This window comes from Tinamus guttatus, unplaced genomic scaffold (assembly GCF_059628265.1).
Source record: "Tinamus guttatus ecotype Peru unplaced genomic scaffold, ASM5962826v1 Tinamus_guttatus_pri_ptg000119l, whole genome shotgun sequence".
NCBI classification, from domain to species: Eukaryota; Metazoa; Chordata; class Aves; order Tinamiformes; family Tinamidae; genus Tinamus; species Tinamus guttatus.
In genome coordinates this window covers 1,476,251-1,501,340 of record NW_028288653.1, presented here as the reverse complement: position 1 = coordinate 1,501,340, position 25,090 = coordinate 1,476,251, and the positions used below count along the sequence as shown (strand labels likewise).

Sequence of the window (25,090 nt, the reverse complement as noted above, 5' to 3'; positions counted from 1 at the left end):
AAGGAAAACCTCCTAAAGGAATTGCTCTTTCAAGCTGCACCTTCCTAGCTCAAAACCCTGCGCTGAAGTCTCGGCCACGCAGATGCCAGAGGTTTGTCAGGAATGTCTTCTGGGGGCTGCTTTCAGTGATACCAGCACAGCTATATATGTGCTGATTAAGCTCCTGATATCCAGAGACACAGCAATAATTCTGCTGCTGCTTTTTTTTTTTTTTTTAATCTGAACATCATTTTGCTGCATTGACATCTGTGCCATCAATCCTTGCACTGCTTCTTGCACTAGTACTGTTCCAGCTGCTGCTTATAAAACGTTTCCTTGTAGTGCGACTGGCCTGGTTTTCACAAAAGTTTTTTTTTTTTTCTCTTCAAAGGCACCAATGTCCTTCAGGTTGTGAAGCCTCATCCAGATCACTGCCATTTCATGGCTGTTTCGGAGGCCCAGTGACTGCTGCTAGTCTTGGTACTTAATATCAATGGGTAAGTTGCCATCCACCGCGTAGATTCCCGTTCTTTAGGGAAGGCTGTTTTACGGCATTCACTTCATTCATGATGCTTCTTGACTGGAGTCATTGATTTGTTATGCGGTGAGTTACATGCTGCTGTGATCCAGGTCTAGTTTATGCTTCCCAGATTTTGGCCGAGTGGCAGTATTCCCTCTTGTCTGGATCACTCACCTCTAAGTTGCCATGTCTGTTTTTACCGCCTGTCAGCGTTTATGCGTCATGCACCCCTTTTTCCAAGAAATCTCATGTGCTGATAACAGGCCAGCAGGTGTTTCCTACCAAATGTTGTAGCTGCTTGTCTCTCTGCCCACTCTCACCTGTCTCACCCAGAACTGAGCAAATTATGCTTGGAATATGCTGCAGAGTCCTGGTAAATATTGTCATATAGGAAAGGGAGGCATTGCCTCCCTGCAGTTCTGAGTTGCTGTTTCTCAGCAATCGGTACATATCTAGACTGCAGTTTTCTGTCCTGTTGTGCCCATCTTAGAGGCTCAGCTACTCTTAAATCACACTCTCGTGTCAGACACTAGAGCTGCTTTACCACTTCGTGCCTCACTGTGGGAGGCAGCTGCTAAAATACCGAAATATCGGTACCCAAAGCTTTGGGAGGTGACTTGGTTTTTGCAGTTTCCAGGATACAGCCCATGCAGGAAAGAAATTCTTAGCTGTTAGAAAAATCTTATTTTACTTGCCTCCGTTGTGATTTTTTTTTTGGATTGCACTGACAGCAAGATTTTATCAAGTGAAACCGTTTTCTCTCTCGGGACTAATTTACCAGCACGTCTACTACACAGAAATAGAGATCCTGACCTCTTCCTCCAAACCCGTGCATCTCAAATACACAGGGTGGAAGGCCTCTCTATATTTTGCTATTCTTATTGATTCAGCCAATATCAGAGTCCAAAAGGAAGCTGGCTTTTGCCCACGTTCTGCCTCATGAATAGAGATTACTTTTCCCCCAGTATCGGTTTTGAACGTCACAGGTTTTCCTTTGGCCCGATGAAGCTAATTAGAGCTCGGATGCTAGTTGTATTGTGGTCCTCGTCCTGCTCCTGCGCCGCAGCCAAGCCGATAGCTGTGTCACTGCTGCCACTCCACTCTCTTTAGGGGTGCGCTCCAACTGCAGGCACTGTACGCCCTGTACTGTTCTGTTTGCTTATGCGTCACGCTTCTGCAAAATGCTTTGCTTTGTAGTTGGAATCAAAATGTTTCAGCCTTATCAAAATGCAAGCCTTCAATAAAGCTGAAATGAAACATTTGGACCTCCTGAAAACAGAATGTTTTGGTATTTTGCATGGTGGAGTTTAAGAAAAAAGGTGAACAGCTTCTCGGTTCAGGTGAGGTGAAGGTTTTTCCCAAACAGGCAGAACCTTTTTTTTTTTTTTTTTTTTAAGCACAGTTTTAATGGTCAAAATAGGAGATAACCTTAGAACACAAAGCTGCAAACAAGGGAAAAGATATTTCAATCTATCTGGATCAAAAAGCAAATTGACAGCTATCCAAATTAAAACAAGGAACAGCTCAGTGAGCTGGGTGCTCACGGACAGGTACAGATAACAAGCCTTGCTATGGGGTCGGCACCTAAATAACACGCTCACGTGGCTTCCAGGCCAAAGCTGGCTCGTATGCATACATGGGTTCATTTTAGAGAGCTTCCAGCTTGCTTACAAGGCTAAATTTTTAAATAATTCAGGTGTCTAAGGATGCAAATTGAGACTGAGTTGCTGAAAAAAGCAGTAGGAACCACTTCACACAGTCCTAAATACTTTTGAAAATCTGGTTTCATATCAAGCATAAAAATGGCTTGCACCAAATGTAAGGCTGGTTACTAAGTCCAGAAGGTAGTTGTTCAATTTTTGACTGAGGATGAAAAAAAAAAAATCCTCTGCAAACGTTAACACATATTTTCTTCTAATCACTTATAATTCAAACAAATATGGCAGAATTTTTGAAATATATTCTTATAAAAGGACAAGACTAAAGTTCTATTTCTTTGATTAAAGATGTTCTTGTAAGCGGCATTCCTCACCCATGTTACTTCTTTCTTCATCTACTGTTTATTCATAAATTCTTTACTACTATTATTGAAGCATAAGATTTGGAACAATTCATTCAAAAACTATTTCATAAATATTACTAAAATATTTTATCATCTAATAATTATTTTCAACATGATTTATTCAATATAATTTATTATATAAATATAATTCATTCATAGTTTTCTGTGGTAAATACAGAGTTAAAATTTAATGACTGGTAGTAAAAACAAGTAATTTTTCTTGAAATCTCCACATACTTTAGGACAATAAATTGTACATTAGTGTAGATGTATAAAGATATAGAATTTAGGTGCACGTGATGTGTAGATGTTTTGAATTATCCTGCATATGTTTTGATCTGCCAAGGAGCATCCAGGGAACTAATCAGCACCTGAAAATCTCACTAAAATTAATGGGTCCGAGTTTATAAGATATTCTACTCTTGACCAAGGCCTAGTTTATGCTTAGATTTTACAAACCTAGTGAAGGTGTCCTGTCAGGCTCCCAGAGGGGAGACTGGTAAATACCAGCAAAGTGTGCATTAGCTTAAACCTCATTCCTTGAACAGAATAGGAACATACTTTATTGCAAGTATAACTGCATTTTACACTGTGGCTCTAGCTGCTGCAGATAACTTTATAAGCTTAGTACCAAGAAAAAAATAAAAGGAAAGAAAAGCAGCAGTGAGTTGCCCCACATCCACAATGTGATTTAGTTAGAGGAGCTAAAGGAAGTTGCTACAAGTCCTGGACTCCAATGTGCTGTGAATGCACCAAAGCAGTGATGGGCAAAGCCCACTTAAACTTCATGATGTCCATACACGCGTGCCACCAATTGCTATAAACTAACGCATCTAGATGTATGACCCAGACATGTCAGCCAGACACGTGTCTCATCCCTGCTCTCCCCAAAACCTCACCAATACCCGGGTGCTCTCCTCCACTAGCCCAAATGTGCAGAGTAGGAGGCTTGTGCAGCCGAGCTGTGCACAAAGAGGCACCCGGAAAGCATCTGAGGAGGAAAACACTAAGGCACTGCAACCTGCCAAGCCAACCTCTTTGCCGCCGCTTTTCTGAGCTCCAGTGGGTTTGAACTCCCAGCATTAGCAATCGGTCCGACAGGGCAACCAGGACGAGGAGAAACACCCCCATCCCATCTATCACATGGCACAGAGAGTCCTTAGAGCTCCCTTTCGGCTCCTAAATCAGCCACCCGCCCTTAAAGATTTTATTGTTCAGAAAGGCAGCATTGCAGGGCTGTAGGGGCTCACTACAGGAAGCAAGTTTAAGGGGAAAAATATCAGAAAAGGTGATTAAAAAGGAGAAACAAAATAGCAATCTCCTGTATCCAAGACCACATATTTGCACCCCGTTCTTCTAACAAAAGGCGAGACGAGCTTGTGCGCGCGCACAGGCACGCACACCCTCATGCTTATTCTATGCTTTTTCGCCTCATCTGGCAACCGCTTTCCGGTCCAGCAGACACTAACATCTAATGAGTCAAACTTCCCATTTTCAGACTAATCAGTCGGCTGCACTAATTGCAAATGCAAATATGCAAATTTATATTAATTAATTACTCTGCTAATTAGTTCTGCGGTCTTTTTGGGGTAATAAATCATTGTGCAGTGGAAGGGAAACACGTCCTGTCCCATTTCACTCCACATAAAAATTTAATGTACTCATTGAAGAAAATATATATAAAAAAATCTATTCTGATAGCTCTGCTTCTCCTGATGAGTCCCCTACAGAAAGGTATGGTTGTGAGAAGGCTCTCACATCTTCAGCAAATGCCATCACTAAGGTGCCTGTTAGCAATTTAATTATCACATTACGAGCTCCAGGAAAAGCCAGTTTGCTGTGCTGCAGGCTGTGACTCCAAGCTCTGCCGTTCACACGTTTTGCAGCAAGTGCTGCTTATACATACGTGAAAGACAAGCTGGAGAAAAACGCTCAGGTTGCTTTACCTCAGCAGCCTGATAGAGCTTGTGCTCAGATCCCAGGAAGCTGGATCTGCAAAAACCATTGTGCTTCAGTCCCGGCATCTGGAGAAATCACATCCCAATGGATGGGCAGGACAAATAAGAAGTAGCTGTACAAGAGGCTGCTTGCAGAGCTCTTCTCCCTGGCCCCAAACTGCACTTTGAGTCTGGTGCATTTCGGCAAGCGTCTTGGGTTCTTCATGGCAAACCACGTCTCATGAGCACCCCTTGCTTGAGTAGCACAGAGCTCTCCTCCACTCCCCTACCATGGCTGCTCTGCTTCAGCTCACAAAACTTGCAGCTCTTCTTTCCTAAAAAATTCCTAAAATTTGGGGCGAGCTTTGGTGATTTGGTGCCACAGTTGCACCTGGAGCTGGGCTTCATGCGGTACTCAGGAGGCACAGCTACCTCCTAGCACAGCTCGAGGAACAAGAAAAACATCCTTGTAGCATAACTGACAACCTGACACCACCTGAGTAGGAGAAAAAAATCACCGTGCCCCACCATCAGGTAGAATAAATTGAATGGAGCTAATGGAGCTACACCTATTCCCAGCAACGTCGCAGCACACAGTTTATCATACATGTATTAGGAATTGATTCTTTTTTTTCTGCAGAAAGGGCTTAGAAAAGTATCGTAGAAGGTACATCATCTTATCTCTGGCAAGGTAACTATCTACAGAAACAGTGGGAGCCACTGCTCCCACAGCTCTCAGAAGGGTCCCTTGCCCCACGCTCACTTGTTTTTCACTGCTATATACTAGCATTTCAGTAAACAGGAAAGGTTCTCACAGCTTTTTCTTGAGAGTTTGGACATGATCAAGTGCAATAATTCATCTAACAGAGACAGGCTGAAAACAACACAAAGAAGTTACGAAAGTCAACAGGGCTGCTCTTCTTGTGCCTGACATCTTCCAAAAGAGGAGGGAAAAAAAAAAAAAAAAAGGAAAGACATCAGCAAACGTTTTGCTTTATACTCTAAATTATTGGGTTTAAATTGAAACTATAAATGAGGTTTACAGGTAATTAAATTTCCAGAGCTTTTATTATGCAAGGCTAAACCGGAACTTGAGCTGTACATTTTTCTCACAATTTGGAACCCTAGGATAGCCTCTTTTTTGTTCATTTGCTTTTCCCATCCAAACACTGGAATAAAATGCTCTTAAATTGATAATCTCAGGTCTTGCGATTTAGATTCTGGGAAAATAGAGGAAAAAAACCTAGAAAAGCTAAAGTTGACTGGACAATTTATGGAACAGGCAAAAATAAAATTCATCTTAAAATCTATGCCGTCTTTGCTTAAAATACTAATGTGCACTAATGGCTTTGCCATTTAACATCATGCAAATTAAAATATATATTTAGAAGCAAACTGCCTTTGTGCTTTTTCTAGATTTGCAGGATCTCAGAGGCACATGGGATCTAATTTGTTTATTGTGCAGTACAATCCACCCCAGCTGCCGTGAGTTTTCCCTGATACTAAGAAAACAGCTTTCTTTAAAACCCTACAAGTTTTCAGAGATTAATATGTAAAGATTTTCACAAAACTCCACAGGTAACTCTTTAATAATGAATAGGCAGGAGATGGTAATGGGGCTTTGTACTGATTTTCTGGAGCGTTCTTTAAAGAGTTATATTCAAATCATAATTGCATTGGGCCAGGAGATATAACTTAAGACATTTGACAAAGTCTCCAGAACCTTTGATCAGTTAGCTTCAATTAAGAAGCTTCAACAGCACAAGTGTCTTTTGCAAATTGCAGTAGGCTCCTTCATGGCAGGCACCACAAAAGGCATTATCTTTTTTTTTCTTTTTTTTTCTTTTTTTGATCTTGTTCATAAAGTAGCTAGGAAAGTTATGCTGATCCTTATTTCTGAAGAAAAGTGTTTTGAATCAGAACACTTACATATAGTCAGAAAAAAAAGGTGATACTAATAAAAATTCCATCATGATGGTCTTTGTTTATTCCCTTTCAATTACTTCTGGCTGATATTTACTCTCCTGTCAGGGCTGTGAAATTAAGACTTTTCTTAACATATAGGACAGCAAGACCCATTTGGCATCCAAGATGAAACCCAGATGAGCGTTAAGATTGACAGTGTTTTCACCCTTATAATTAGCTATTCACACAAATGGGGTTTTAGTTTGCACTTATGCTTGGAACATGGCACTTCTTCATACAGAGAGCAGCATTCACATGCTAACATTTTCACTTTTGCTTTTTGTTGGCAAGTAATCCAGGGTATTTGCTATTGACTTCTGTTAGTATTTTGCTATATACAACTCACCATTTATTTAGTGCCCTTTTTGAAAGGAATTTAATATTAGCAAAGCCTGTTTCTTTGCCTTGCTCTGGCAGATGGGTGCTATATGCTGCAGGAGTCGTGTTGATGCTTTCAGGTGATTGCGACCCAAGCGCATAGCACCAGGTCACCGCTTTCCAGGGCCCTTTTGGGAGTGTTAAATTCCCCCCTCTATTCCCCAGAGAAGGACTGGTGGCCCAAATACAGCAGGACACGTAAAACACCGATTTAATTGGCAGACTTGTCTTCGACTGTGCCCTGACTCAGTGATGTCTGGAAGAAGGGTGCAGAAGTAGGAAACCTTATGGCAGCACAGTAGCCGTTGCCAGAAACTCATCAAGGATACTGATGGAGTCTGAACAAGGTCCTGCTCATTCTAATTCAAGGAATAAAAGGCTCAGCGATACAAAGGAAGGAAAAAGGATGACTAAAACGTAGCTGTTTTACCGATCCAAGATGTGATGCATTTGCTCATACAATTAAGGAAATTTATAAAGAAAAATGGAATAAAGCATCCTAAATGGACTGTGTGCTCCACAGATACTCAGGCAGGAGACCTCCCCGCCACAAGAAGCGGCATCCAGATATGTAGGTTTGCAGAAAGGAATTGATATTCATGTCAGAGTTACCATAATTAATTACAATAACGTTTTTGGGTCACGCTTCAGGGCTCACAGAACTCGGTAACTGTTAGAGAACGGGCTGAGACTTAACAAGGGGAATCTCTTTTTAACCTTCACGTGCACTCATTAGAGGTCTCGCTCTTCGGCAGCGGCTATTGCCGGACACCAGATACCAGCTGAGACAGATCTTAGGTCTAAACAAATAGCGTAATTCCTCTGCTCTTGGCAGTGGGCTATATCTGTACAAGGTCCTTCTTTTTATGTGGATGGATGGCTTTTGTCAGTTGATTTATTTTATTTCCTTTTTTCCCTTTTTTTTGTTATAAGGCCAGAATAGAAAGGGGGAGAAAAAAGATAACGAAAACCTGAACACTTGAGCAAAGGAGGAACTGTAATGCACAAGATCTTTTGTACCAATCTGAAATTAATTAATATTGTTAATCTCTTTAGAAACAATTGCTTCTACAATGGACAAGAGGACAGCTAACAGGCTAGATTAAAATGAAGATTACATATAAAATCACTGGGGGAAAAAAAAAGAAAGTGAGAACAGACTAATGGTGGAGAAAAGGCGCAGAGAAGCCCTAAAGGCAAACAGAATAAATAAGTATGGTAGCTGGGAACCACCTAAGCAAAAAATAAAAATAACGATTGGGGAAATAGCACTAAAATGGCAAAATCATTTGTCTATACTGAAGCTCCCTGACCATAGCTCTTTGCCTCCAGGCACTCCCAGAGAGGGATGCCTTCTCACCCAAGTGGTGAAATACCCAGGCAAGGAAACCAAGGCTGCTCTTTGTCTGCCTTAAAAGAGCCCTTAAAAAGGACTGATTCCTCCCTCTTTTCCCACATTGCTGCAGCAAGGAGTTGTGTGTGGGATGGGACACAGTGGGGAAAAGGGGGATTTTCCTGGGGCCCTGTGGTGATGGAGGCTTGAGAAGCCCGGGATGGAGCAGCAGCCTGTGCAGATGATAGTGCATGGTGGCAGTGGGGGCATGAAGGAGCTGCATGCACCACGCTAGACATGCCATTGCACTCAGTTTTGGCTCCCAGCAGCGATATAAAGCTTCAGCACCAGAGACTTCCAGCAGGGCAGGCACATAGCTTCTGGCGACAAAAATATCTGCAATGTTTGATTGCATTTAGAAATGCTTCGCCCACCTTTGTTGGTGGATACTTCACTGTATCACAGTGCAGAAAGCATGATGTTGTTATGTGATAAGTTAAAAAAGTAGTCATGCTTGAAGGGGACCTGGAACTAGTTAAAGATAAACCAAAATCAGAATGCCCTCCCAGTGAGTTATTCCAAAATTTCAGAGTTTGTCTTCGGTCCCAACTGTGATGAAATGTTGCAACATTCCAGTTGATACATTCCCTTAGGGTATTTTCAACTGAAAAGATATATTTAAACCTCAGAAACTGAACTTTTTCAGCTTGGATATATGAAGTGGAAAACAACGGCTCATTGCCAGGCACGTGAGACATGAAAATGAGTATGTGTACAATAATACTTTGCCTCACGGAAGTTTTGCTCTGCTGCCAGTTATTCCTGGAAAGGCAAAGCTTCCTAAGGTACAAACCTTGATGTGCAGAGACAAGGATTCACTGCATCATGGAAGATGTGGCATGGGCAGAGAACATGGCCCATAACACACAGGACTCGTGAGCCAGTGCATCTTCATTGGGCAATATGTAACTGACTAGAAAGTGTACAAAAAGTATTTCAGTTGAGTTTCATTGACCTCACAAATAACTCGTTTGGGTGTTCTGAGCAGAGGATTGACAAGTTTCAGTAACACCAAAATGTTCCCCTGAACATTTTTGATTTAGGAGAGCTGCTTTATCATGAGAAAATCATTCCAGCAAAGTATTTCCAGGCAACTCGAGTGCTGAACCGCAGTGATTTACAGCGGAGTCCTTCCTGACAAGGACCAAGCGTCACTGCTACCCTTAGCATCACTGTATTTGCAAGCATATGTCTGAACAAAACCCAAATACTAGCAAGCTGAAGGGTCTCTAAGATTAAGTGCCAAAGACCTTAAGCTATGGCATCACATATATAGCTGGGGTCTCTCCTTGGTCCCTAATGGAAAATCTTAGAAAGTGGGGCCTAAAGGATTTGGTGTAAACTTTTCGTGGGATTTTAAACACCATAATGGTTTCAAGATGGCTTGACCACATTGCCTATGATGTAGAGAGCTCCAAAGCCAAGCCTTGAAATAAATATATTAGCTAAAGAAAAAGAAAAGAAACCCCACAGATAATAAAAAGCTCTAAAAAAATCAGCTAGGTTTCTGAGGATTTTCTTGCATATTTAAAAATATTTGCTTTGGGGAAAATTCCAATTTTTCGTACATTAATTACTAATTTTAGTTCTTTTAATTTCTCATTTAAATTACAGCTCTAGAATAAGGAGCTGAGAGAAAAGGATTTTACATGTGATTTCTTAATTCCTAATTCACTGACCAACTTACATAAAAATAGAATTAAAATGCTTGTTGGCAGTTAACTCATTTTCCCCAGTACATTTCTTTTACCATATCTTAACTATTTTTCTTTCTTAGAATTTTCTTAGCAGTATGAAATTTTAGCTTTGCACAGTAACATGATAGGAACTATGTAGGCTAAGTTTGTAGATGAATGTTGACTCCTTTGTCTTATATAAAGTATGTAAATTCACACCTTTTTTTTCTGCAATACCAAAGACACATAGATGTGTCATTTTCTATGATAGCTTTATATAAACGGAGATTAAATAAAGCATTAACGTGCAAGATGCCATTCAAACAAGGCAAAGGTTCTTTGGCTATACTCTTATAAGTTCCAATTTAAACATCTGACTGCTTGGCGGCTGGACTATAGGTTTCTGTGCAATAGAAGAGGCTGCACATTCAGGTCTGCAGGGATTTTGCAAGACTGGATTAACAGTGCTGCGAATAGAGAAACACTGAAGCTAGATCAGGCTAGAGAGTAACACAAAAAATATTTAAGGTAGCGATAACCACATACTCCACATACTCCCCTGCCTTTCTTTCTTCTCCTACCCCCCTAGTCTATCCTCTTTTAGTTCGCACCACCATTGCCCCAGATAAATAAGAATCAGTAACATCACTCTTGCCTCAGTCTATCACCGGTAAGAGATTTCAGGAGGTAATTTGGCCCAGCTGGAGAAAACATCAAAGTGGAAAATGCACTTGTACATAGGAGATGTTATGTTTGAGCCTGGAATTTGCACACATCAGGCTATCGCAGGCTTCTCCAGCCACCTGTGCACTCTTCCTTTTCCCTAATTGCTTGTGCATATAAATTGGGCTCCGCGTGCGCGGAGATGGTGCCCAGGCAATTCACAGGATTCTTCACCACATCCACCTTTGGGAAGTTGTCCCTTATGGTTTCAGTCAGGAACAGATGTTTTTAAATACGCAGTTCAAAGAGAAGTTTCTTATTTTCCTTTGAGGCTGAAAAATAAAACTGTTGTGTTCCACGGCATCCTCATCACCTACAAGTTAGGGTTACACAAATGGGACGGGTGCATGTGCTGGGGGTTAGATGAGGATTACAAAGCTTGGTGAGTTCTCAGTTATGCCTCTGATTCACTGTGTGAACCTGAACAATAAATTCACTGGTAGGAGCCAGCTGAACAAGGGGGCTCTGAGCCTTCATCGCACTCTGCACTGCGCCGTGAGATCTTCCTTTGCCGTGTGCTGTAAGAAACGCAAACTAACCTTAACAGCAGCAAAAGTAAAAGCGGAGTGGATTTCGATTTGCACATTGCTGGTAAAGATTCCCAAGTGCTTTAAGGAAAGTGTCTTCTCAAGCCATTAATCAGATTTTGCCGTTTTAATAGCAGCGTGCAAAAAAGTACTTTTTTTTTTTTTTTGGAAATGCCACAATCGTGCATAAACAGTTGTTAACTTTGCATCACCGTCTCCATGGATTAAACACTCCCTAAGTACACATTGACAGCACAGATCGTTATGGTTATGGACCCTTAACATTTAAAATGGGAGGGGAGGGAGGTGGCATGTGTGTGTATTCATCTCTCTGCTCCCTCTCTACCACAAACTATAAGGTTTAATAGCGATTAACACTAGACCACAGCACTTCTAAATTAACGATAGCCCTGCCAATTCTAATTGGTATTCTAATTAGTCTGACAATTCTACTAATTAAGAACATTAAACTTTTTAACAAAGGCTATCTTTTTGTGTTGTGTTTGGCATAATGGAACTGAGGGTATGGAGGAGTCTGAACTGCTACTTCAGAGAATTGCTGATGATTATAGAAAAAAAAAATGCGGGGAGCACGTAGAAACATTTATGTCCAGGAGCCAAATAAGAATAGGCTATCTGAATTTTATGATATATTAAACGATAGAGAAGCTGATTAATAAAGTGAAAACTGCACATCCAGAATACATGGCTGAAAGAGCTCTGTCTGTTGGAAACACTGATTTAGGCCAGGTGCTATACAGATTCCAGTGCAGTAGACTAAAGCTCCGAATTCCCTTTGTTTGGGAAAAGCTTATGTTTCTAAAATTGCTTTTCTTCAGATCTAAACCAAAATCAGACTAAAAAGAAAAAAAAAAACTGAAAAAGAAAGAGTTCCACAGTGCAAAACTTCTAGTAAATATTTGTTCATTGTCGATTGAAATGTCTCATTTTGGGAAAAAGGAAGAAAAAAAAATAAAGGTCTGGTTCTAATTTTATATATGATTTTGAAAAGAAGTATTCTTTTGAGTACTTTTGAAATGAAACCAAGACCATACTTAGGAACTAAGTGTCTTTTTCTCAAAATTAAATTTCATTAGAATTCACCTATCAAAAAGTTTTATGCTGAAAAGAATATGCAATTTGCTGAAAGAAAACACCTTCCATTTCACTTCAGGTTTCCAGGTCAAACTGTAAATATCTCATTCCTCATCAAGATTTCTGTTTCTATGGGAGTCAGAGCATTCGCTCAGAGCCTTTGCAGAAAGCTCGTTGTCGCTAGTTGTTGCCGCAAGAAACAAATGTTTCACATTTACATTTACATTACAATTACATTTCAAATATAATTCACATATTAAAGTGAAAGCAATGGTTAGCACTGCTTCGCTCTCCATTCCAGGGATTTCACCAACCTCAATCTCAGGGATTTTATTGAGCCAACACCTTGAAGTGCAGGACCAGCGCAGGAACTCTGAACTTCTCAGGATTTGGCCCCTGAGCTCCAAAGACCAGGGTGTAATGCATGGTTTGTCTCACCGATTACTCCACCAATTTGCTATTGCCGTGCCTGTATTTACACTGTTCGAGGACTTAGAGATACAGAGAAGAGACAGCTATTCCCGTCACCATCTGTTGGTGACAGTAAATGTTCTCCACATGGCTGTCTTCAAAATTCATAGCAAAATACCCTTTTGAGATAAATTTTACCTAGACAACTTTACATAGCAAGATGCTTTACAAACCCAAAAGTAGAACGCAGAATATTGGTTGGCTCTCTAGACAGGAAGTGCACAGCAAATTGCAGCCCAAGACATGCATAAAAGTCTCAAACACAAGAAGGAGGCCCAAACATATTAGAGTAAATTATTCAGAAAGCATCTCCTTGAATACATTGGAAAGCATGTATTTTTCTCTCCTAGTCATGTTGCTGTAAAAGCAAACCAAACTGAAATACGTACTTCTCCAAACACAGCGATTAAAGACCAGAAACCAAAAGAAACCAAAATAAGGCCTGATACATATCAGCTGATACTAACAATACCATAGCAAAAAAAAAAAAAATAAAATAAAAATAAAAGAGAGAGAGAGAAAAGGAAACAAGTATCCTAATTTCCACAGATACATACCTATCCACTACTGTTTCTGCTGGCCACTGATAGTGTTAACAATTATTTTGCAAACTATGTCCTGTACAACCTTTTCCCAGTACTTTCAAAGTCAAGCCCCCAGTAAGACCACGCAGAACAGGTAGAAAGTCACCTTCTATGGCAATTAGCACACCAGAGAGGAGAGGAAAGCAGGCCTGGGGCTCAGCAGGCCAAGATCCCTTCTTGGAAAAGGGAATGTGGCCAAAAAGAAGGGCTTTTTGCCAAACTTCTGGGTGCATTCTGGCATACTTGCTTTGAACTATTCAGGGATTCAAACCAGTCTTTAGCCAGCCCAAGGACCGAAGTTAAAACTGCCAAAAGATCCCACTTGATCCCCTTCGTACTTGGTGCAGGGTGAGGCCCCGTGGCCGGGCAGTCACCCTGCCACCCTGTGCTCAGGCCTCTTGCAGGAAACACCGATTTGCATGATGGCTGCTGGGAAGAAACTCCAAAAACAGGGGGCTTGCAAAACTTCTTTGAGCTTACACAGACACAGCAGAAAAAGGTGCAGTTTTCTGAGACTACCATTTTCTTCAGCCTGTTATATTTTAATGAAATTAACCTCACCTCTGTTTATAACAGCATGCAGCTGCATGTTGATTTTGGCCGATTTTATCGACTACTGTTAGACAATGCCATTTCCTAGAGAAAGACCACAGATCTTACCCCAAACCATGTGCACACACCAAATAAAAACCCTTCCTGGAAATCTGGTGAAAAAGACATCTAAAGGGATTTTTACAAGGATGAGAAGCATTAGGTACTTAGATGTAGATCTGTAGCTATAAGAAAGAGTTCATTCATCACTGGAAAAAATGTTCTTTAAACATCAAGTAGACAACTTTTTTTTTTTTTTTAAGAAAATTTTCTACCTCCCAGTATGAATTCAACACCAGTTCACAGATGAGCTGGAATTGGCTGTACCTCTCACTTTCTCAGAAGTGGATTGAATGTAGAAAGCAGCTTTTTTTTTTTTTTTTTTAATTTGACAAAAAAAATGACAAAAAGTAGAATGGCTTTTTAATGGATTTTTTTTTTAAAAAAGGCCATTCTACTTTTTGTCAAATATTGCCACCTGATCTCCTCCAGTGCCTGGGGAAAATTGATCATCTGGCCAAAATAGCTTCCACTTTCTGTTGTGACAGACAGAAACGTTTTGTATTTTGGGGCAAAATGAAGTGGTCAAGATCCTTTATAGCGTCCATCCCCCACTGCCTTCAAATCAGTGAAGATTTGTAGAGTTTCCTGCAATAATAAGGAGCAGCCAGGCTAGAGGATTCAGTGACTGCACACTTCATCTGATCCTTTCCTCAAAAATAAATTCTGGAGTGTTTAATCAAATAGACATCTGGTTCTTGAATACTCCTAATGCTTGTACTGGGCATTTTAAATCAGTGGGAATGAGTTGCTTACGTACACTTAAGGATCTGTGCTGTAATATCCTTGTACCTCTCTCTTCCCTCCATAAAGTAATATTTTGTGGCTCCATAGGAATGTTATAAAGCTAAAAATTTATTTCTGATATTGTCTTGTAGACGGATAGTTTATGGGGAGGGTTTTTTTTTTTTAAGTGAAAGTTATCTTTCTTTCTGGTAAGGAAAGCTCTCTAGTAAAGAGATCTTTAAATACATGTGGTATCACATGCTGCATTTGCTGGCTGGCAAATACTAGGAGCAGTCCAAAGCATCATGCATATTTGGAAAACATGAGGGAGGCTATAGTTCATAAGCAGGTTTGGGATACCAGATCCAACAGGTTTCTTGCCTTTTGAATGAAAACTTTACTTATCTTCATCTGAAGAGTATCTCAGTAAGAGCCTTGGACAAGAAAGTCACAAATTCAGGTAATGAAAGGCAAACCAAAAGGAGCAGAGATTCCATTACAGTAAGTAAACCTGAGCCTTTGAGTCCCCAGTTAAAATTATTTTGCAATAACAAGCCCCTCAGCTAACCTCTACTGTTAAGAAACTATCAGTGTATATATATATACACATATATATACACACACATATATACATACATAGACACACATATATATCTATGTAAGAGAAAGAATTGAGGTTTCATAGGCAACTGTAGATCTGGCATTTCCTGCTCACAGACACTCAACTTCTCAACTTTAATAACCTGCTTTTAAAATTGGTTTTAAATAATTTTTATTTCTGAGGTCTTTTTTTTTTTTTCTAAGGTGTTCAGATTATTTCAGCATGCTACTAAAATTTGCCTGAGGAGTGCAAGCAAGAGAAAGGAAATGATGATCCTTAAGAGCTTACATCTCACCTGAACCTGGAAAAAATTTCATGGGGGTAAAGAAAAGTCATTTCTCTAGCCTGAGGGCTTCCTCCCTGCTGAGTTTCAAAGGTCTGCTGCAAATTATGGAAATGTCAGAGTTTCTCCAAAAAGTTTGCGAGGATCTTTTATGAAGTTCCCTTTACAAAACCTCCTGTAATTTCCTAGGAGGGAGCTGTCCACCAGAAGCTGTTATTATTTTTAGGTTTTGCTTTGCGCTCCTGTCAAGCCAGTGTTAATTTCTCTCTCTCCTTGTGTCTCGCATTTAATTTAGAGCCTGCTGCGTAGCCCTAGACAAACAGCTCGTCTCAGCATGTGCTTTCCGCGAAGCTGCCCCACTCCTTGCACAGATCTCCCACGGCTTCCAAGAGGGGCTCCTGCCCCAGCACAGCTCAGGATTTAGAGTTTAGCGGGTAATCCTCTCGCAGGGAACAGGCTGCAGGAAAGGAGGAAAAGCCTGGGGAAACTCCCCATGGAGGGTCTGGCAAGAATTTCCCATTAGACACCTCGTAGAGGGGGGGAATTGTGGAAGGGAGAGTAAAACAGCCTGTTTTGCAAGAAAGTAGTATCCCAGGTTTCTGAAGGAGATCATCTCAAAATGGAAACGTAGAAGAAATGTACCTGGGAATCCCCACAGGCAGCGGGAGCACAAAAAGAGACCAAAAGCAGCAGAGCTAACCAGCTGTTTGACAGGGATTGCCGCTGAAGAGCAGGCCCTGCTCAGCAACGTCAGGATATGACCCACAGCCACGTGTCCGTGCTGGGCTCCTCACAGGGCTGCAGGACTCACTGATTTCAGAGCATCGTCATGGTACTGAGACAAATCCAGTCACTAAGTGTGAATGAAAATTTTTTAAAGAAAGCATTTCTCAGGTATACCGTAGGGTTGCTTTACACCACAAAGCGACAGGAATGCTCTTAACCCCCTGCAGTTGCAAGAATTAACACAACTGGTCTGACTAGAACAGTTTTCCCAAGGGAGAACAGGTAGCTTAAATCCCATGTTGTTGCAAGGTATGTATTACCTATTAATCTGACAGCAAAACTTTCAGTCTGTGCTATGCCATCACTTCTCTAGATGGAAGGTGATCAGATTAATACAAGTTTTGCTCGATTTTTTTTTAAGCGCATCTTTCTTTAAATTATTTTCTCCTACTCTCCATTCATGTTAGTGTAAGCAGGATTCACTCAAAATTAAGAGGATTATGCCAAATGTATGTCATATCTAAATCAGAGCCATTTTATTCATGTGCTTCAGTAATCTTCGAGCAATTTCTGGTCACAAACGTGTTTTTGGTTAGCCATATTCAATTAGTATTAGAGTCCATTTTCAGATTCTAAATTCGTGTTTTACTCAAGTGACTCCCATTAAAATGGAGTAACTAACCCCTCTGCAGCTCTTTCATATTTGTCCCTAACAGCCTATTCAAAACATAAAACTAAGGATGTCTGATTAGAGCAAAAAGTACATCCTCATTACAGGGGGCTTAGTGCAAAACACATTCATTCAAAACACATCCCAGCATTAGCAGCTGTGTTAAAATCACATTTTCGGACTGAACCGAATCCTCTTGAACTAGCATAAGTTAGTTCTCCGATTCCAGAGGTCCTTATTAGCATCTCCTTTAATCTCCCCTGGGAGAAGGATGCGTATCCCCATACATCTCCACAGCAGTGCTGGGAGACAGGCTAAGTCCATTTCGTAGGAACGGCTGCTCCCACTCAGAAAGAGGTCCGGAGGCTACGCCAGCATATCAGGGACACGGAGAGGTAGGAAAGGCTGGTGGTCCCTGGAAGGGATTCTCCTCGCCCCTCCTGCAGCCCTACCGGGCCTCAAACGCATGTGGGATAGCACAGCAGTCGCACACTGTCTCCGTGGCCACCGCTGATCCATCGCAGCAGGACCAGGTCCTACCTCCACAGGTAGCCCCAGTTCTCGAAAGCATGGATCTCACTGGGGACTGCGGTCTCCCAGCCCAAGATACCATCGATCAGGTTCAAGCTGCCTTATTTTTTACAAGAACAAAGTAAAAAAATCTCCTCCGAGTTCTCTCCCTGCACTTATGAATTATCTCTTGCCATCCCACGATGTCTCACTACTACCTAGGCGTGACCCAGACTACAACACAGCAAACCACATGAGCAACGGTATCAGATACTGGTCCTGAGCAAGCATCACTGAGACACCCTCTAGTATTGAGGTGGTTCTCCTGTCACACTGCGATTGGGAGTTATGGACCAGAGAAGGTGGGAGAGCACTATGGAGCAGAGAAGAGAAGGAAAAAAAAAAAAAAAAGTGGAAGATTTCCCCGAAAATCTGATTAAAGTGTATTGAAGTTGTTAGAAGGACTCCCTTCCGATTTCCATGCAGTTTGGGTCAGTCCCCTGGATGCACTGTGGATGTTCAGCAATCCTTTGAGCTCCGTATTATTTCAGTGAATCTGTTAATGCTTAGCTGTGCTTAATGTACTATAATAATATTGCTCTTGAAACACAGGCACCGTTATAATTTGAAACTACACAGTTTGGACACAGGAAAAAATGTGCAGCATGTATTCAGTAGTACATTTGGTTGCAAGAAGCCATTCTATAGAATGCATTTAATTCTGTGTTTTGTGTATTATTCTTAACATGCATTCGCAGTAGACAGCAAAGCAGCAGTTATGAGGTATGCTGTGAATGCATATTAACAGCAGTACACATTTGCATATCATGGATCCATAATACAAAATGCGTAGTAAAAATCCTTATGAAAAGTTATTATGCATGCACAGTAGAGGCTTTTTAAACCTTGATATCTCAGCTATTTTGTTTCTCCACTATTTATTGGAAAATACTAAAAAGGTCAAATGATGGATTAAGAATCTGCAAAAATGTAATGTTACTACTACAGAGGGAATCCCTCAACACAAACTAATTCATTTATTTTATTTTTACTGGCAGTATAAGAGCCATCCAAAAATGTATTTTACAATAACATTTGAGGAATTAAAAAAAAATAGTCCATCAATTAAAAAGAAAAAAGCCGGGATGGGGAGGGAGTGGGGGGATACTCTTATGAAAGTGTATTTTGGAGGTTGAGAAACTGTAGCTGGAAATTTTACAGCCCTTCCTTTAACACAGAGCCACTATAATGTCAACCTTTCCTTCAATTTCTTATAGTATTTTTAGTATGCATTGACACAGAGTTTGGTTCCCCAGGACTTTGCATATTTAGATTATTGTGCATTGTATAATACTCTGAATATGCAAAATCCTTGAAAAGGTTGACAACCCTTAGGACCCTTCACAATATAAATCTTAATACATAAATTCTGATTGAGAATAATGGGATTCTACCCTCTCCTCTGTTACACCGATTGTAATATTTGGAATAAAATGAAATGAATGTTATGAATAGTATAGTGCTTGCTCCTCTTGAGCAGTTGCTACTTAAGTTTTAACATCTTTGTCACTTCAAATATATTTGTTTTTTTAAAAAAAATGAGGCCTGAGCTGTTTAAGGAATGAATGACCTGATATTTTTCACTTCCATAAAAAATACAAAGTTTGGAGAAGGCTTTTTTTTTCTTTCCTTTTCTTTTTAAGCTAAGGTCCCTTAAAATTCTTAAGCACATACACAAATAATGCAGCCTCCACACACACATTTTACTGCCGCCTCTTTTTTTAATCAAAAGAAATGCCTAAACAGATTTAAATGAAACTTTGTGAAAACAAAATAATTGGATCGGGGCTGAGGACATTAATGCCAAGCTTGGGCCCAACGTGAATTAAAGCAGATGAGTTATAAACCCTTCAAAAACAGGATTTACAATGGAAACGCTGACACAGACCCATAACAATAGCAGCTCTGCCAGGGATTATTTTAATACTAAGAGCGCACTCAGTCTCTCACTTTTTAAAACAGCGATTACTTAGTCCCTAAAAAGCAGTGATATATGATAATAATAAAAGCAAACTTTAACAAAAAAAAAGGGGGAAAAATGCTTCTAAGATGACACATTCTGCCCGCTCTTGCTAGCGCTTAGACGTGACACAACCACTGCTAAAAACCCAAGGTGGAGTTTGCCATAAGCTCCATGGCAGGGCTTAGCCGAGAGGCTTTGTCAGATCCATTTAACAGTTTCTTGTCTGTTTGAGGGAGAGAGAAACAAAAGGGTTAAGAGAGAAAGAGCCGAGAGCCCCAGAGAGGCAGCTGACGGCAAGCGGGGCGCCCGGCGCCGAAAAGGGCACCAAGAAGGGAGCGGGAAAAGGGGCAAGTGACGAGGAGGGATTTTGGAGGAGGACGGATGCATCCCCAAAGACCTCGGTGTTTAGAAAAACACGCAAAAAAAAGCCATGTAGAGAAAAGGTTAAGGATTTCGGGGGGATGTTTTGGGGTTTTGTTTTTGTTTTTTTTTTTTTGATTCCCCTAAGTTGTGGCTGCAAAAGCATTTCTGCAAAGGCAGGTGTGAGTGTGCACCAGGGGCTGCGCGGCTCTCCACTCCTTCTCCATGAAGGGTAACGCCTGGAAAATCATCCCACTGTACTTCCAGTTTTCCCTCAAACTCCTTTTTCAGGGTGGGGAGAAACATCAAAAAAAAAAAAAAAAAAAGAAAATTCAAACGCCAAAGGGCTTTCTTTGAGCCCAGGGGAAATTCGCTGTTGTTACTGTGTGCGCTGGGGCAACACGCTGCACTTAAAAGAATAAATAAATAAATAAAATGCCCCAAAATTGCTCACGAAAGGCACTGAGCAAGAACTACTTTGGCGATTGCTCTGCGTGTGACAGTACCAGCATCACTTCCCGACTGCTGCTTTCTCTTCCCTGCTTTATATATTTTTTTTTCTTTTTTTTTAATTTTTTCCTGGGCACCAGGTGCACAGCAGGGACTGGGAGCTAGGCAAGGCAGCACCTTCCCTACAACCAAAACCACACCACCAACTCCAGGGCACTCGTACCTGTAGGCAGGGAGAGCACCCGGCGCTGGCATGCCTGTGCGTGCAGCCGGGCTGCTAAAAAGCAGCAGCTCCTGTAAAAATGCACCTCCCGTATGTGAAATGCTGGTGCAGATTTTTTTTTTCTTTCTTTCTTTCTTTCTTTCTTTCCTCCCCCCCCCTCTTTTTTTTTTTTCCATCAGTCTAACCTTCTGTGTTGATACATGAATGCTGGTACCCACTTAGAGGGATGCCAGATGATCAGTGCAGAATGAAGGTCCCAGGAGAAAGGCTCACGTGGTCTTCTCTGCCCCGTGACGTCACTAGCAGATGGCATGGGTACCAGCTCTGGCAGTTGGCATCAATGTCACTTTTTAGAGATCAATGAGATAGTGCAGATACACACAGATCTAGGCTCCAGGAGACGATGCGACATTCAGACTGAAAAGATTTGGAAGGCAAAAAATGAAAACTGATTGTTGAATGAAATAAAAAGCTAAGGTAATACAAATAAAGATATATTTCAGTTGGTGCTGGGTGTGCATGCAAGTGTTTAAAGATACAGTATCATTGTCTTGTATTTTATGTATGCTATTTACTGTCTACTAACTCCTCCTAACATTTAATTCTTTTGATGCAATTGCATACTTTCATTGGTATTATGTAATATTTCAAGTGTGTAGACAATACTGAGAGAGTTAGTCTTTTATGGGGGTTTTTGTTTAGTTTTGTTCTGTTAAAAAGTCCCTGCATTCGTTTTTGCTTGTCTCTTTGAGGACAGTGGGTCCAGGGATCTGCTGCTCCCAAACTGAAAACAAAAGCAAAATAATTTGGAAAGGAAATTATTTTCCCATTTCATTCTGGATTCGGAACACACGTGCACTATTGCAGGCAGAATCGACAGACCCTTCCTGTCAGATATTAGCTGGAGGGAGACGTCTGAACCTTGCAGAACATAAACACTGCTATAGCGTGCAGGGAAATTTCGCCCCGATTCATGGGGGAGAAAAAAAGGCAGAAGAAAAAGAAAAGGGGAGGCAAAAGAAAATAAGTTAATTCTGACCAAAATATGTTATATGATTTGGAAATTTTGCTGCGGGGGGGGGGTGAAGAAAAGAGGTGGACAGATTTTATTTTCTAACTCTAATTTGAGTACGTTTAGGATTAGACTAGTCCAGCTTTTTGTTATGAAACGAAATAAATGTGATATGTATTTTCACACCAATCATTAGGAAAAAAATCTTACTTAATTTTTAATTATGTTATTAAATAAGTATTTGGGGGGGGTCATTAATTTTTTTCCTCACACACTAACTTACTGGAGTTTAAAATTTTGATTCATGAGAGAGCAAATGTGGAGGGGGGAAAAACTTCAAAATATAAGTCAAAAAGTGATTTTAAAATTATCAGTGAATAGAGATGCGGCACTTTTCAATTTTAAGACTGCTCTTGCTCTTCTCATTTTTTCACCCAGGGGAATCTGGATTAATGAAATTTCTGTACTGCTTTATGTTTTGCATTTCTTTGAATTCTGAGGTGGTAAGGGTTCCAATGTCTTGTTTAAAATAGGATAAATGGTCAGGGATTTAATTGTATATTTTAAACATTAATTTAGTTATCTGTAAGATAATGTTTAGTTAGAAGATTCTGAATTTTTCAAGTGATTTTAAAATTCTGGGCAGCGTTGATTTTTTTTTAATAAGCAAGCACATAAAAAGGCAATTGTGATTGACCGTTTGGGGGGAGAAATGTAGATTGTGCATTTTTATACTCATATATAGAGTGTGCACACAGACAAATGAAAGGTGCGTGATGTGGTGTGTTTGAGTGTGTAAACTTTATAAATGGAAATATTTAAATATTGTGCTGGCATTCTTTCAGGTAACTTAAGATTGTAGAACCATGTTAACACTACCCTTTGATGAGTCTGTTGTAATGCCAGAGTCCCAGATGTGCAGAAAGTTTTCCAGAGAAAGTGATGACCAAAAGCAAATTAAGAATCCAGAAAGCTTTTCAAAGCAGATCGTGCTCCGAGGCAAGAATATTAAAAGGTCTCCTGGAGAAGACACAGAAAAGGAGGAGGAAGAGGAAGAGAGGGAAGAGGAGGATGAGAACGGTTTGCCAAGGAGAAGGGGCCTTCGGAAAAAAAAGACGAGCAAGATAAGAATGGAAAGGATCAAATTCAGGCGACAAGAAGCCAATGCTAGGGAGAGGAACCGGATGCACGGCCTTAACGACGCGCTGGACAATTTAAGGAAAGTGGTCCCTTGCTACTCTAAAACACAAAAACTGTCCAAAATAGAAACTTTAAGACTGGCCAAAAACTACATTTGGGCTCTTTCTGAAATCCTGCGAATCGGCAAGAGACCCGACCTGCTCACGTTCGTCCAAAACTTGTGCAAGGGTCTGTCGCAGCCGACTACAAACTTGGTGGCGGGATGCCTGCAGCTCAACGCCCGCAGCTTCCTCATGGGCCAGGCCGGCGACGGTGGCCACCATGCCAGGTCGCCCTACTCCACCTTCTACCCCCCCTACCACAGCCCTGAGCTCGGCACCCCGCCGGGGCACGGGACTCTCGACAACGCCAAGTCCATGAAGCCCTACAACTACTGCAGCGCTTACGAGTCCTTCTACGAGAGCACGTCCCCTGAGTGCGCCAGCCCACAGTTTGAAGGTCCCTTAAGTCCTCCCCCAATTAACTATAATGGGATATTTTCCCTGAAGCAAGAAGAGAGCTTGGACTATGGCAAAAATTACAATTACGGCATGCATTACTGTGCAGTGCCACCCAGGGGTCCCCTTGGGCAGAGCTCCATGTTCAGGTTGCCCACAGAGAGCCACTTCCCATACGACTTGCATCTGCGCAGCCAGTCTCTCACCATGCAAGATGAATTAAATGCAGTTTTTCATAATTAATGAGGAAAATGAAAATAAACAGTGGTCATTCACCTCCCCATCTAATTAAGAGCAAGCAGATGCTTGGGCACCGTGTAATTGGCACAACTCTATTTAACGTGTTTACTAGTTTCTAAAGTGTGTTTCAACTATTGTGGGGATTTTCTATGTATTAATAAATCCTTTTTCTGATAAGTATTTTTTCTTTCTTTTATTTTTTTGTCTGTAAACACTGTGAGATTCTGTTTCCTTTTTTTTTTTCTTTGATTCCTCCTTTTCTTTTCCTTTTTATTTTCCCATTTACTTGATTTGTTCAGCAGTGTGTCTGAACAATATCATGGAAATAAAAGCATACACTGTGTAAAGTCAATGTCTATTTTGATTGTACAGTAATTATACAAATGCATGTTACTGAAATCAGATTAATAAAAATGATGTATTTATAATTGGTAGAAATTATATATTATGTATTTGAGGAGAACTGAACTAAAAAAGATATTCAGAACTTTAAAGAAATTATCTGAGAACTGAGATGGGCTTGCAATATGCAGAGGTGAGAGTGCAGCAATATTGAAAGCTATGCAAAAAAAAAAAAAAAGAAGAAAAAAATGAACAGTTTTTTCGGTTGTTGTTTTTTGGTAAGCTACAGAAAACCAGTGATCAACACTGAGATTATTTAACTTGACCTTTAGAGTGTTGCTGGCAGGGGCCACATGCTAATATTTTAGAAGATGTTGTCAACATTTTGCCTCAGTTTTTCTGATCATATATAATCAGCACTTTTTTTTTTGTATTATTCTGACTTCAGATGTGAAGGTTTGTTATAACAATGTATAACTGTGGTTTCTCACTACGTATTTTAAATGCAATTAAATATAGATGTTTCCACTTTTAAAATACATCTACTAGCTGTGATAATGTATTTTGCCTTCTTATTTCACAGTATACAGCTGCCTTTGCTCTTGCCTACACAGCATTCTTCTCTGCGCTCCCAGAGCACTTGCATTTGGGGGTGGAAATCATGAATTACCAGGGTGAACCTTGCACCGTTTTCAGAAGCAGCTGTATGCTTGTTATGTGCTAAATGAAATACTGATTAGAGGAAGTAGGTAACTTTACACTCAACAAAATGCAAACGCTGAATTTCATAAGGGAAGGGCTGATTGAACACGGAGTAGGATCCCGTAGTCACTGCTAAGCTTAATTCTTGCTAATAAACATCAGTACCAGTGAATTACAGATGTGCTTTTAAGTCATGCAAGTTAAGCATGTGCATGGACAATCACACCTTAACAGAGCAGAGCTCAGACGAGTTTCAGCTATTGCCACATGACTACACAAGTGACAAAAGGAACAAATAATTGGGTGGAAAAAAATTAGGAGAACTTTAAACCTGTTAGCAAGCAAGACCTCTCAATTCGGAGGGATGAAAAACCAAAACGCTACACTGTGAATGAGCTAGGAATCATTTTTTTAAAACTACATTTAAAAAATGCCAGAGATTGCAGGTTGAATCACTGTGGGTCACAGTTTGTTAAAGACGCCTGAATCTCGGGCCCTCTCAGCTATGTAGTTTGACATTGGTCAGAGTGACCTCAAGAAAAGGCTATTTTTTCCTCATAGTTTGTCTTTTATCTAACTTCACAGGTAGAACTTCTTGTAAACAATTGGCACCATCAGGTATTG

General features: G+C 40.6%; 1 protein-coding gene across 3 annotated transcripts; it reads left to right on the top strand.

Moving 5' to 3' along the window:
- The first annotated feature begins 457 nt into the window (after positions 1 to 457).
- NEUROD6 (neuronal differentiation 6) lies at positions 458 to 24,326 on the top strand. Of its 3 annotated transcripts, none has more exons than XM_088521373.1 (2): positions 458 to 476; positions 22,452 to 24,326. In XM_088521373.1, exons 1-2 carry the CDS (start codon positions 473 to 475, stop codon positions 23,423 to 23,425), a joined length of 978 nt encoding a protein of 325 aa, XP_088377499.1. In that variant the 5' UTR covers positions 458 to 472; the 3' UTR covers positions 23,426 to 24,326. The 3 variants fall into 3 exon arrangements, with proteins under 3 accessions (XP_088377499.1, XP_088377501.1, XP_010215251.1); XM_088521375.1 differs by lacking the exon at positions 458 to 476 and adding an exon at positions 20,698 to 21,010; XM_010216949.2 differs by lacking the exon at positions 458 to 476 and adding an exon at positions 20,698 to 21,010 and having other exon boundaries at positions 22,391 to 24,326.
- The last annotated feature ends 764 nt before the right edge of the window (positions 24,327 to 25,090 follow it).

What these genes read in the sequence shown, in the direction of transcription:
- NEUROD6 (XM_010216949.2), top strand. Translation starts at nt 22,412, where the DNA reads ATGTTAACACTACCCTTTGATGAGTCTGTTGTAATGCCAGAGTCCCAG.